The sequence below is a fragment of the Ictalurus furcatus genome, chromosome 26 (assembly GCF_023375685.1).
Source record: "Ictalurus furcatus strain D&B chromosome 26, Billie_1.0, whole genome shotgun sequence".
Taxonomy (NCBI): Eukaryota; Metazoa; Chordata; class Actinopteri; order Siluriformes; family Ictaluridae; genus Ictalurus; species Ictalurus furcatus.
Genome location: NC_071280.1, coordinates 8298414 through 8311493, shown reverse-complemented (window position 1 = coordinate 8311493; position 13080 = coordinate 8298414). Strand labels below are relative to the sequence as shown.

General features: G+C 38.3%; 1 protein-coding gene across 1 annotated transcript in view; it reads left to right on the top strand.

The window, feature by feature from the left end:
• The first annotated feature begins 1978 nt into the window (after positions 1-1978).
• The window catches only part of LOC128602396 (FERM and PDZ domain-containing protein 4-like), a 53267-nt gene continuing 42165 nt past the window's right edge, over positions 1979-13080 (top strand). Inside the window, exon 1 of the mRNA XM_053616162.1 lies at positions 1979-2285. Within this exon, the coding sequence (XP_053472137.1) occupies positions 2245-2285 (41 nt within the window). The 5' untranslated portion in view covers positions 1979-2244. The remainder of the gene's footprint in view (positions 2286-13080) is intronic.

Genomic DNA, 13080 nt, shown 5'->3' with positions numbered 1-13080 from the left:
TGAGAAGTCTTTCCGCTAGATTTGAGCATGGCTGTGGATTGGCCCTTTCAGCCACAAGAGCATTAGCGAGGTTGGACACTGATGAAGGCCTGGCGTTCATCTTAAAGGCGTTGAGGGTGCTGTGAAGGTCACTCAAGTTCGGCAGCATCAGCAAAACATGTCTTTATGTACTTCTCTTTGTGCACAGGGGCATTGTCATACTGGAACAGCTTTGGGCTTAGGCCCGTTAGTTCCAGTGATGGGAAATAATGACGCTATGGCATAGAAAGACGTTCTAGAGAATTGTGTGCTTCCAACTTTGTAGCAACAGTTTGGGGAAGAACCACATATGGGTGTGGATGTCAGGTGTCCACATACTTTAGGCCATACAGTATATTACTGCCAAATCCTGCATTCTTAAAGGGGTCCTAAACAACAATTTACACCACCATCAAGGCTAGAAATGGACGTCATGTCAACTGACATAAACTTACAGTATATAAAGTTTTATAAAAGGGGGGAACGTGGTTAGCACGTTTGCCTCGAACCACCAGGGTTGGGGTTTTTATTCCCCAACTCAGAGGGGAACTCAACACAATTCTGTGTGCTCAGAGCTTGCATATTCTTAGAGCTTGCATATTTTCCTCCGGGTACGCTGGTTTACTCCCCCAGTCCAACAATGTGTTGTAATCTGATTGGCAACTCTAAATTGTGATGGGTTGGCACCTTACCCAGGGTGTCCCCTGCCTTGTACCCCGAGTCCCCTGGGATAGGCTCCAGGCTTCCGCGACCCTGTATAGTATAAGTAGTGGAAGTTGATACGACACTATATCTGTCAACTGATCTTTTTGTTGGCATACAGTTGTGCTATGACACTTTCTAGAGACCCTTAATGACACAGTTGCTTCTAATACAATGTGACACAGTTTATGAAGTGAAAACTAAACTGAAGTTCTCTGCAGGGTCTTCATATCTCATGAGATTCGGTGGTGACACTCACGTATAATCACTGTTACCTGGTGCGGGTTTTAACAGCACAAATCCAATTACACTGTAACAACAGACATATGTCCAGACATATTTCCTTAAATATGTCTGGCTCTTAAATAAAGTCTTCTTATTAGGCTTATTTCAGCCTATATCTTTTTTTATGAACACTTTTGACAATGCCAATATACTGTAAGGACAGACGTGTGTATATTTCCTTCTATTCAGTTAAAAACGTATGGTAACGTATATTTTCCCTGATCCTAAATTAGAGTGCATGGTTTTGATGTTTGTCGTGTGCCCTTATCATTGCCCTGATCTCTGTTATGTCAAAATCAGGATTAAAGAAAGCAGACTATATAATAGCAGACACCTATTAGAATGAGTCTTTATAAATGTTCTAATGCTCTAACCATATTCTGACAAGTTTATTCACCAAGTCTTAGGTGCTAAGACTCGATTACTTTAATATATACACCACAAGAATGCAAATGTGTGTGTGTGTACCTTCTGTGGAAAACAGGGTCTTGCTCTCCTGCCATCAGCAGTCTGACACTCTACTGCAGAGTCAGCAATCTGTCTCTCTACTGCTCCCTCTTTCTCTCTCTTCTTTCTCATCACCACACTCCCCCTCACCCTCCCTCTCTTTTCCCACACCCCACTGGAGTCAGGGGTGAAGGGCTCACTGAAAAAGAAAAAGAAAAAAAAAAAAGGTGTGCGTTTTCATCAGCTCGAGTGCCAGGAGTAGTGTTTATCACCGTCCGTCCTCCTCTTTCTCTTTCCACTCCTCTCCTAGACCCCTCCTCCTACACTCTCTCTCTCTCTCTCTCTCTCTCTCTCTCTCTCTCTCTCTCTCTCTCTCTGGCGCTTTTCATTCAAAGCTGCTGTCACTGCTGCTCTGCTCAGGCTCTTCTACCCACAGCTTGCAGGAGAGAGAGCGATGGAGAGAGTGCAAACACTGCCTTCCAGCATTCCACCTGAACGAGAAGAGAACAAGCTAGACTAGCGCAGCATAAAAACTCTTGTGGATTGCCCATTCCTGCTCCACAGGATTCAATCCATGAAGGCTGGATCTGATCCGTTTGGTGGAAAGTCTAGCTTTGGACAGAGGCTTCTGGAAGGCTTACAGTGCATCTGTTTTGCGCCTGATTCGGCACCGGAGTGTCAGGTGGGATGGAGAGTTGAGCAATTTTGGGATTTGCAGTCAAGCAAGCACTAAGGAATTGGAGCTTGGATTTGTAGCGCGTGAAGCACAGACAGGATTGTCCAGTCTTCTGTATGGACGTGTTCGGATTTTCAAAGATGGCTAAACTGTCAGGGTAAGTGTAACCACCAAATTAAGGAGCGATTTAAGCTTACTTTGCTCATGCACAGGTTTTCGGAGTGTTTGAGATTTCTAGAAGGATTTGTTGCATAAGCAGGGATTCATTGATTCTTCTTAATTTGTAATGCAAAGAAGCAATGAAGTGGCAGATGACAGGAAAGGAAGTAGCTCTAAACAGGGCTGAGTTTTATGGGGTTTTTTTTTTCTTTCTTTCTTTCTGCAAAAATATAAATGTTAATATGGCCATTTTACAATGTTTTAGGGAAACAGGGCCACAGTTGGTGAATACTGAAAACGAAACGTACATATAAAATATCTATTCATATAGATTGGTTGAATTACACTTAACTCTATGATGCACTCTACTGATTTCATGGCTTTTTCTTGCATCCAGATACACTGGCAGAAAGTTTCAGCTAATAGTCAAAACTTACTGTAACAATTTGCTGCTTCTTTCCCGATAGACAACAACGTTACACAAATGTACAGCTCATTACAACACTTAAAGGTGCTCAGCTTTCTTGATTTGATCCGAATCTTGATAATCCTTCTAAGGGATTTGAGTTTTTGATCTCCATCGCACCCGCGGCCTGTTTCACTTGCTGGTTGGAGGACTGGTTGGAAAAGAAAAAACGAGCGATAAAGCTACAGGGTGTTTCAAAAGTCTCCATACATAAGGGATTATGTTTGTCAGAACCACGTTGGTTGTGTCTTCGTCAGTGGATGTTCGTGGACATCTGAAACACTTCTAGTTTTTTTCTTTTTCTTTTATTTTAAATTTGTTAATAAGTTTGGAAACAGTGGTGTGTGTGATGCCATGTTTCCTGTTAAAGTCCATCGCAACCTTGCGACCGCTTCCCGATCCAGCCATGAGAAGGATTTCAATACGTTCTTCATTTATCAAAGGCATTCTTAAAGACTATCTGACAAAGACAAAGTAAAATATAAAGAAAGTATGAAACATTTTGGAAGGCATTTTCCTAAAGAGTATTAATTTCCCCTATGTTTGGAGAATATGTTTGGGGGGGGGTTGGTCGTAGTGTGAAAATCCTATAGACTCCTATAGCTTTTCCATCTCAGTTCCTCTTGATTAACTAAAAATGAGAGATTTGTATTTGTGCCAGACTGATGATCATGTCTGACGAGGACCACAATACTCTCAATACTGCACACGGCAGCGCTTTATTTCAGATAATATTTTGAGACTGTCCGGTTTAATAGTGCTATCAGTTTTAATCGCTTTCAAAGCCACTCTTCTTACAACATTTCACTGATACTTCTTTCAGATTTTCACAAAACAGCAAGACGCGTACAACGTTGAAATGAGAGTCGATTCGTGAGGCTAACCACGTGCGGATTATTACAAGAACGTATACGCTATTACTAAAAGAAAAATTATGAATGCAGATCTGACTGTGATTCAATTCATCATGAGATTTTAAACCATGCACCAAGCACACAGCTTTATGAAGCGCGAACACTATATCCCTCGCAATGTTCAAAGAATAGTTGTATATTTAATCATGTATTGCGCCGCTTTCATTTATTTCAGACACACGTATTATTTAATAAGCAACAAACCATTCTGTCATCAGGCTGGTTGATTATCTTCAGGTCTTTTCCTTTCCAATCTCAGCATCTGCCTGATCACATAAACAGATCGATGTATTCACATTGGACTCACCTCTTCGTGTCTGTTAGAGATCGAGAGCTCTGAAACAGCTGACGTGTTTCTGAAAGTGTAGTGCTGAGTAACCTTTAGGAATGAATACGGCTCTTGTGGACTGTTAAATAAAAGAGGGCTGAAGAGTATGAATACAATACACCACTAAACCATTACACTACAAATTATTCGAACTGCTCCGTCTGTTCAGTTAAACTTAGCCTTGTGTTTTTGTTTGTTTTTGAATTCCGCTGTTAGCTAGTGATATTTATTGTTCTCTCATTGGTGTGAGATAAAAAAAAGGCATTGTATGGGAAAATGATCTACGTTTCTCATTAAACTTCTGCCTTTTTTTATTCGACTGGAGAAAAGCTAATTGCCTCTCAGTGAGCGCGCCCTGTCTCTTCACACGTCATCATCTTTTATGATTTCTTTTTGTTCCTGAAAAAAGTCTACAAACACAAATTGTCCCTCACATTAACTCCCGCTAAGCTTTCAGATCACATCATGCAAAACTAGCTGTGTTTCTGTTCGTTGTTTACTTGGAAAAAAAGTTTTACTAATGTTCTCTTTCTTTCTTTCTTGTTTTATTCTCTATTTTAGATATATTTTTCTTTCTTTCTTGTTCTATTCTCTATTTTAGTTTTATTCTCTATTTTAGTTCTTTCTTTCTTTCTTTCTTTGTTGTTCTATTCGCTATTTTAGTTCTATTCTTTTTTTTTCTTTTTTCTTTCTTGTTGTTTTTTGTTCTATTCCTTCTTTCTTTAGATCTTTATCCTTTTATACTTTCTTTCTCTTTCTTTTAACTTTTTGGTTCTATTCTTTATATCTATCTATCTATCTGTCTATCTCTATACATAGATAGATAGATAGATAGATAGATAGATAGAACCACAAATCTTTCTTTTTATATTTGTCTATTCCTTCTTACTTTCCATCTTTATTCTTTCTTTTTTACTTTTTGATGATATAGTTTATTTTTTTCTTTTTAAACTTCCTTATGTTCTTTTTCTCTCTTTTTGCTACTATTCTTTATTTTTCCTTGTTTTATATTTTCTTTCATTCTCTCTCTCTCTCTCTCTCTCTCTCTGTTTACTTCCTTCATTTTTCTGGTTTTCTTTTTCTGGTCGTTTATAAGTGTTACAGTATACACAGCGACACACAGTTACACATCACCCTGGGCTTTCAGAACAGACGGCAGTGACGCATCATTATATTTGACTTTAAATAGAGTGTATTTTTTTTTTTTTTTTACTCTGATGGTTTCCCTTTTTCATTTTGCATCTGTGGTGTGTTCTAAATTTAGAAACACCATATTCACATCGTGCCTATAACTGTGCTTTCTCATTCTTCTTCCAGTGCATGATACTTTGAAGGATACCTGACATATAAATGACTTATTTCATATTGTACCTCTCTTAGTAAATTCTGTTTGCCTAGTGGGCATCAAATAATTCTAGGAGACCCTTTCTGTGGCTGACCTTCCGTCTAACCAGCTGTCAGCTCACATTAACAGCTTCTGTGACAATATGAGTATAGTTTCCTCACTCTCTGGAGAAAAACAAGGACAACACTACTAAACCCCTTAACATTTGTAAGTGCACTCTGGTCAGACTGAAAGAACCACACAATCTTTCCTTTTCGGAGAATGTAATGCCCTGAGTACGCAGAGTAAACCGATCTCACAAATAATTCAGGAATTTTCACAAATGTGAGCAGTTTCAGTGGTAACTCACTGCCCCTTCATCTTAACCTTTTGTATCTATCCAAATGTAAGTTTTCAAAAGCACACTGCCTTTAAATTCTTGGAAAATTACAATTATGAAATCCTTTAGGTCAGAGCAACAAACACATAAGCAGGGCTGGGAGGGCTACTTTCAAAATGTATTCCCTTACAGTTACAATTTACTTCATAAAAAATGTCATCAGTAACGTAATCCAAGTATCACAATATGAAAGTAACGTAATCTGATTACTTTTGGATTACATTAAAGTCACATATGTAAATAAAGCCCGAGAAAAGAAATATGATCTCAAATACTTTTATTTAGAGCTTATTTTAGATCTTGGATTTGGTTTGGATTTGTTTCAATAAAATAAATAGATTTGTGGCTCGAGTCACGACTGGCACGAGAGAACCAGAACTATAATCATGCAGCTGTCTATATTGTGTTGTGTTTTTTTAGTTTTAAAAGAAAAAAACAATTGTAATCCTGATAGTATTCCTTTGGGGTTTTTGTTTTGTTTTTTTTCTTCAAAATGTACTTGTAATCTGATTACTTTGGGTTGTTTTTATTTATTTATTTATTTTTTTACATTACTGTAACAGATTACAGTCACCAGTTTTTTGTATCTTGATTATGTAACGCCGTTCCATGTATTCCGTTACTCCCCAAGCCTGCACATAAGGAGACTTATCAAGCCCTGGCAACTTTCTACTTTCCTGCCACTGGTTACAACGTTTATATTGGTTTGCATGTTGGGGTTCCTCTAGCTGAGAGAGCTGCGTTCGTTTTCTATTCATGTGTGAGGGAGGAGTTGTTTTTTCTACTAAAACACAGTAAAAGAAGTAAAAAAAGATGGTTTCCCCCTCCCACTTCCTCTTGGACACCATCAAATTCACGTCTCTTCGTGTTTTTAAGGCCAACGTTTTAGAATTTCACATTTTGCAAATTCAAAATAATTCGCCTGACTTCTAAGTTGAATATTAATATGGGGTAGAATGTGGATCGTTTTGTTGACTTTTTATGAATTTGTTGAATTTTTTTTTTTCATCATCTTCATTTTTAACATCTATGCATTTTTTTGTTTGTTTGTTTATTCATTACATATTAAGTGAACTTAGTAAATATGTAGATAAGTAGATGTGATTTATTTCCTGTTTTTTACACCACCAAATCATTTTCAAGTTTTAAACCAAGACATTAAGTTCCCTGCTTATGTGTCTCTCATTTGCATCCATTTGGTCATGGAAAATTGCCTGTACATGCTAAAATGAATTCCGATTCATTTCTAACCCCTAAGCTGTCCATATAGGAACAATATAGTCTTTCTGCATTCGTAGCATGTTCCTGATGTACAAAGCAAATGGATTTGTATTGCTGAAAGTTAAAAACAAGATTTTGAAAAAAATAAATAAATAACGTGTTGTACAGTTCTTGTGCATGGTAGTGTTACCTTTCTCTCTCTCTCTAAAAAAAAAATAAATAAAAAAATAAGAAAAACATTTTAACTTGGGTTAGGGGGTCAGAGGAAGATCAATTCCAGGCTTATCACTGGGGTATTTTCTTTCAGTCTGAGACCTGCACTGTTTAACTGAGACCACTATTTGAGCCCACCTCTCTCTCTCTCTCTCTCTCTCTCTCTCTCTCTCTCTCTCTCTGTGTGTGACTGCTTGCTGGGACACTCTGTTCTGCCGCACTGGTTAGTGGGCTTCTTGCCAGCTTCTATGAACCCCCCATTACTTGCACACACAGTGCACTCTGCAGTGTCATCTTCTAAAGTTCTTTTAACCCCTGACGGCACACACACCCGCACAAACACAAGTAAGCACTCTTCAAAAGCTCTGCAGCGTCACTTTCCAAGCTGCATCACACCACAAGCATGTTGCCCTTTTAGATATGCATGAGTCTGTTTGTTATTTACCTTACACGTTGTGCTGAATCTAATTATTGCTAAGAGGTTCCATGCATATAACCAAGATGATAATATTTTGATGTGATTGGAGCTGGTGGAATGATGACGTAAAAAAAAAATTTTTTTTTAAATATGATACGTCAATTCAGCAGTACATCAGAACAAATATATATATATATATATATATATATATATATATATATATATATATATATATATATATATATGAAGATCAGGGAATCGTCCTATTTTTGTTTTTGGGCTCAGTGGCTTCTGTGTAGCTCCCCGTAAGTGTTCTGATATGGATTAGGCTTCATTTATCAAATGCAGTGTGTTTCTGCATTTTGGATGAAATGAACGTCAAGCTGGATTAATCGGAACAGTAAAAACCGTTCATCTGAGAGTACATAGTGATGCGACGCGATTAACATCCACGGAAGAAGCTGAAAAACGACGTGCATTTCCTGCTGCAAAATTGAACAAGGCATCGTACAATTCAAAAGCGCATGGATTCAGGTTTTCATTATTGTATCTGCTCGTGTTAATAATGAAATGCTTGCGTATTCGTAAACCTCCTTCACGTTTGTGTGTGTGTGATGAGAAAATCCACCAGCTAAACAAATGTGGTTCTTTTCTGCATCAAAACTTTTACCATAGCGCCTGGTGCCTCAACGATACAAATTCACAAAACTCAAAAGTGCTCGATATCTTGAAGTTCCAGCTTATAACGAGTATTCACTAACTAACTATTTATGAATTATTCGGTAGCTACAGCTAAATGAATAGGAAACGTACATCGTTACAAGAAAGACAAGGCCAAAACATTAATGTTCTATCTTGAGTCATATAACATAATCACAGTCTCAAGGCTCCAGGGTCCTGGGTTCAAAATTGAGGTAACAAGTCCTCCTGTTGTCTGTGTGGGTTTCCTCTGGGTCTTCTGGTTTCCTCCTAAATCCCATAAAACATGCCAGAAAGTGAATTAACGATATTAAAACCATTATAAAACATTAACTAAAGATGAATCTATCTTTTTTATTATTATTATTATTATAATAGAACAATATCTCATTTTCAGGTATTAACCTGACTTGAAGATGTGCCTGTTTTCTCAAAAGCATTACAGTCTTGCCATTGCTTCATCAGTGTTTGAGTAATACTCACCCATGTGCTCATCTTATAACGACTGGTGCAGTTGCGTGTCGTAACACTCGTCCATCAGCTGAAAATTTCATCCAGGTCTCTCGAAGTCCTGCATGCTTGCCATAGAGTGTTCTCTGATTCACGGGCTCACTGTGTTTTCACAAGACAGGATGCCTGTAAGTGTTGAGCCTCTCTAGTTACATAAATGTAGCCATCATGTTGAGCATCTATTCTTAACAAGAGCCCGGTCTTCGCTGCATGTCTAAAACAGGAGGCAGGTTTGAGTCGGAACTCTTAGAGCAAGATGTTTTATGTATAGCTTTCATGCACGTGGGTCAGAAGGTAGGAGAATACATGTGTGCTGTTCGGAAAGCATATCCCGTAGGGATGTAACTCGATATGAATGCATTATTCAGAATGAACAGATAATGTGATACAAATAGGATGTGCATTATTAGGTTGGTTTTTTTGTTTTGTTTTGTTTTTAAGAAAGCATGCCGGAAATGTTCACTGGGCATCTCGTGTGCATCAGGACTGAGATCCTACAGGAAGTAGCAAAAAGTCATGTAAGCAGAGGTTTTTACTTTCATGTGGTTGTGCATACTGTATGCTCACAGGGGGAAAGAAATCCCACTAGGTATAAAAATTCTTTAATATTAATATGCGGTACAGCTCATGTTTACAGCATCCTTAGTAACTGCCTGGTCAGGGGTCATGGTGGGTTAAAAACCATGCCCCACTTTAGGCCACGCCTACTTTAGGCTTAAATCTTGATACAGATTCCAACATGGATATTTGGAGCACTAAACCGATACAGATAGTGTCATCGTTTTATACCTGAGGTGGATGTATATTTTCTTTATATCCCGATTGTATATTTATGTCTGAAGCTTACCAAATTCAAAAAGAAGTAATGCAGAGCATACACATTCTAAGGGGATATAAAGCTTTTTGAGACTCAGTGAGGTTTTTAGCCATACTCTGCCCCATTTATAAATCTGTTTAAATTATTTATACCAGTTTGTGAACGCTGTTCTTCTGGCTAAAAAAAGCAACAGCATAAAATTCACCTATAATGGAATGGCAGCGTTATGGAAAGCTTGCTTGGCTGTTAGCATCGTCTCGAAGAGCAGGGACCCTCTTTGCGAATGAATAATGCACAGCGACTGGAGGTAAATGCAAAGTTAAAACGGAACAACGGCTTGGAAAGGTCGTTTGGCAGCTGAACTGAGCAAATGCCACACACTGAGGCCTGCGTGATCCTCAGAGAGCTTTTTCAAAGATTAGTGCAAACTTTTTCCACTCCTCTCCTCAATGCTTTTTGGCAAATGCATTGAGATGTGGCTCATTTTTCCTCTGTAGCTGAAGTGCGCAGACTGTCATTGCCTTCTGCTTCGCTGTAAAGGACTAGAGGGGAAATATCATTAGAGATGATTATTCAAAATGGAATGAATGCACAGTATGTTTGAGCGCGTGGGGATATAGTGGGACTGAAGCTGCGCTGCCGTTGTGTAGTACCAAATGGGTTTGGATGAAGGCCTCAGGTGGTGGTCTAGAGAAGAAGGAGATAAGGATTTAACTGTCTCTCTTTCTCGCGCTCAAATGGTCTGCCGGTTGTGCTTCAGACAAATTGCAGCTCTTGAAAATCTGTAAGCCGGATCATTTACACTCATGAAGCTGTGTACTGTTGTGGATGATGCCATTCTGAGCATACAAAATGTCTGATTAAGATGGATTAATCTGTCATGCCAATGGTGACATTGTTGCCATCACAATGTTGTAGCAATATACAGCTGCAAATCTTTATGAAATGATATACTGTATGATAAATACATTTAAATTAATACCTGGCCACCCACCAATAGTGAGTAGAATTTGGTGCTGGTGGGACATTTGCCTGCCAATTGGGCAAGTAACCCTATAAAAGTGGCCATTATATAGGTCTATGCTATGTATTAAGTCTCATTGAACACTCTAACCATCTGCTTGCACTTTATCTCACAGCTACAAATATAAATTGGGATTTCTATACAGGGTTATCCATTCTCACCTTGCCAGAGCTTAGCTCGATCAAAGACTGGGACTTTTTCAAAAGCATCATTTCACTAAGAGCATTGTTATATGCGAGCGTGAACATCATATTGAACTCTCTCTCTTTCGCATCTATCTTAAGATGATCTTCACTTTACGATGCTTTTGGGAAACTAAGTCGAGGTCAGATAGTGATGGAACAGGCCGGTCGAGGAAAAGTACAAATAAAGCAGATTAAAAATGGCCGAATGGTTGAAGGTGTCATTAAGTATGATGACACTGAATTGCACACAATCATACACAGTGTTCTTGCCGTAATGAAATATTGTTCTAACCGCATTGAATGAAGGTTTTATTTAACAAAAATGCTAATTGGCTACTAAACTTTTATCAACTAGCCACAGTGGCTGAAATTTCATTTCAGGTCCTGATGGCATAAGAGGTTACTAACCTGGTGCTTACATAGCAGCATAATGTTCTAACTGGATTTTCTCATGCACATCCGAAAATAAAAATGTTTTTAGTCAGATTGACTTTCTGTCATGACTATTTAACTGGTTTATATCTAGAGCCTTGTAGTAGCAAAGGTTAATGTTCACGGAGAAACAAACTAAACAAAGGGTCCCAACTGACCAAAACATACCATATTAAACATACTTCCATCATAGTGCAAAAGCTCATGTAGATACAGATCATGCTTCAATTAATGTGTACATTAAACATCAGAATATTGGGTGGCATGATAATATCATAACATCATAATATCCTTTTGTGCCCTGCGATGGATTGGCACCCTGTCCAGGGTGTACCCCGCCTTGTGCCCGATGCTCCCTGGGATTGGCTCCAGGTTCCCCCGCGACCCTGAAGAAGGAGTAAGCGGTAGAAGATGGATGGATGAATGGATAATATCCTTTGACCTCTCTCATCAACAAGCTATTTCAACCTACAGAACTGACACTGAATGGAGGTTTTTGTTTGTTTGTTTGTTTTGCATTTTGCTGTGCATGAAAATCCCACGAGATCTGCAGTTTCTGAAATACTCAAACCAGCCTATCTGACACCAACAACCAACAACCACCACATTTTCCCCATTCTGATGTTTAATGTGAACATTACCTGAAGCTCTTGGCCTGTATCTGCATGATTTTATGCATTGTGCTGCTGCCACATGACTGGCTGATTGGATAATTGCACGAATGAGCACGTCTCTAGGTGTCCCTATTAAAGTGTAGGGTGAGTGTACAGCATTGTACCGTGTTCCTGAGAACTCTTTCCATACACACCGAGCAAAACGCCCTTAAATTACGTGACCATGACCATATTTAAATAAATAATCAGTCTCTCCATGACTGGCTGCTCCCTCTTCTGAATATTCACATAACAGTAGACTGGAAAAACACAACATTCCATTTTGTGAACTTTTTGCATATATAATTAAAATCAGTGAACCATTTATATGGAAAGAATAAACAACAAAATGGTATATATTTAGGAGTGTGTAATGGAATTGTGTGTGAAACACAAATGGCCCACAGAGCACTGTGATTTCCTGTTTTCTGGCAGCGTTTGGCAGATGAATATTTTATATCCAGATGACACAATGCCAGATAGCTATGTAAATGCGAAAACTTCTTTGGGCTGTAACAGCTACAACTGAAGGGTCCTAAAGGTAAGGGTTTCATCTCTCCTAATAGTGTTTATCTTTTATTCTGTTTACATTCATTTTTCTCTTTTTTTTTTTCTTTTTTTTCTTTTTTTTCTTTTGGCTTGTGAGGCTTTGAGTTGCATTCAAGATGTATTATAATTTTTCATGCCTTTTGTCTCCTATGTTGTATTTCTGAAAGAAAGAAAGAAAGCAAAACATTTATTTTTAAAAAATAAATAAATAATAATAAAAAAAAGAACAGTTAGTTCTTTATTTCTAAATAAAATACTCCTGAAAGAAAATCTCCTATGATCAGACCTGATGGAAATTATTGGCTTGGCATCTTCTGCATTGTATTAATTTTTTTCTGGAGGAAAAAAAATTCCTCTCCTTTTAATAGTCTTTTAGTTTGTTGGTTTATGGCCACTGCATCAATAATGCTCTTATCACAGCACAATGCCATGCCTTTTCTGAGACATAACAGCAGATAGGCACTCAGACTCAGTGGCATGCCAAAGTTAAATATATTGTATTCCTGGGACTTTCAGTTTTGCTAAAAACTGACACAGTGGCAATTCAATTCATAAACTGCATGTGGTAATTGCAGTCCATGCGGCACCATCTTAAGCAATCTCCAGGCTGTAGCCTCCAGTTGATGAGAGTTCCATCCAG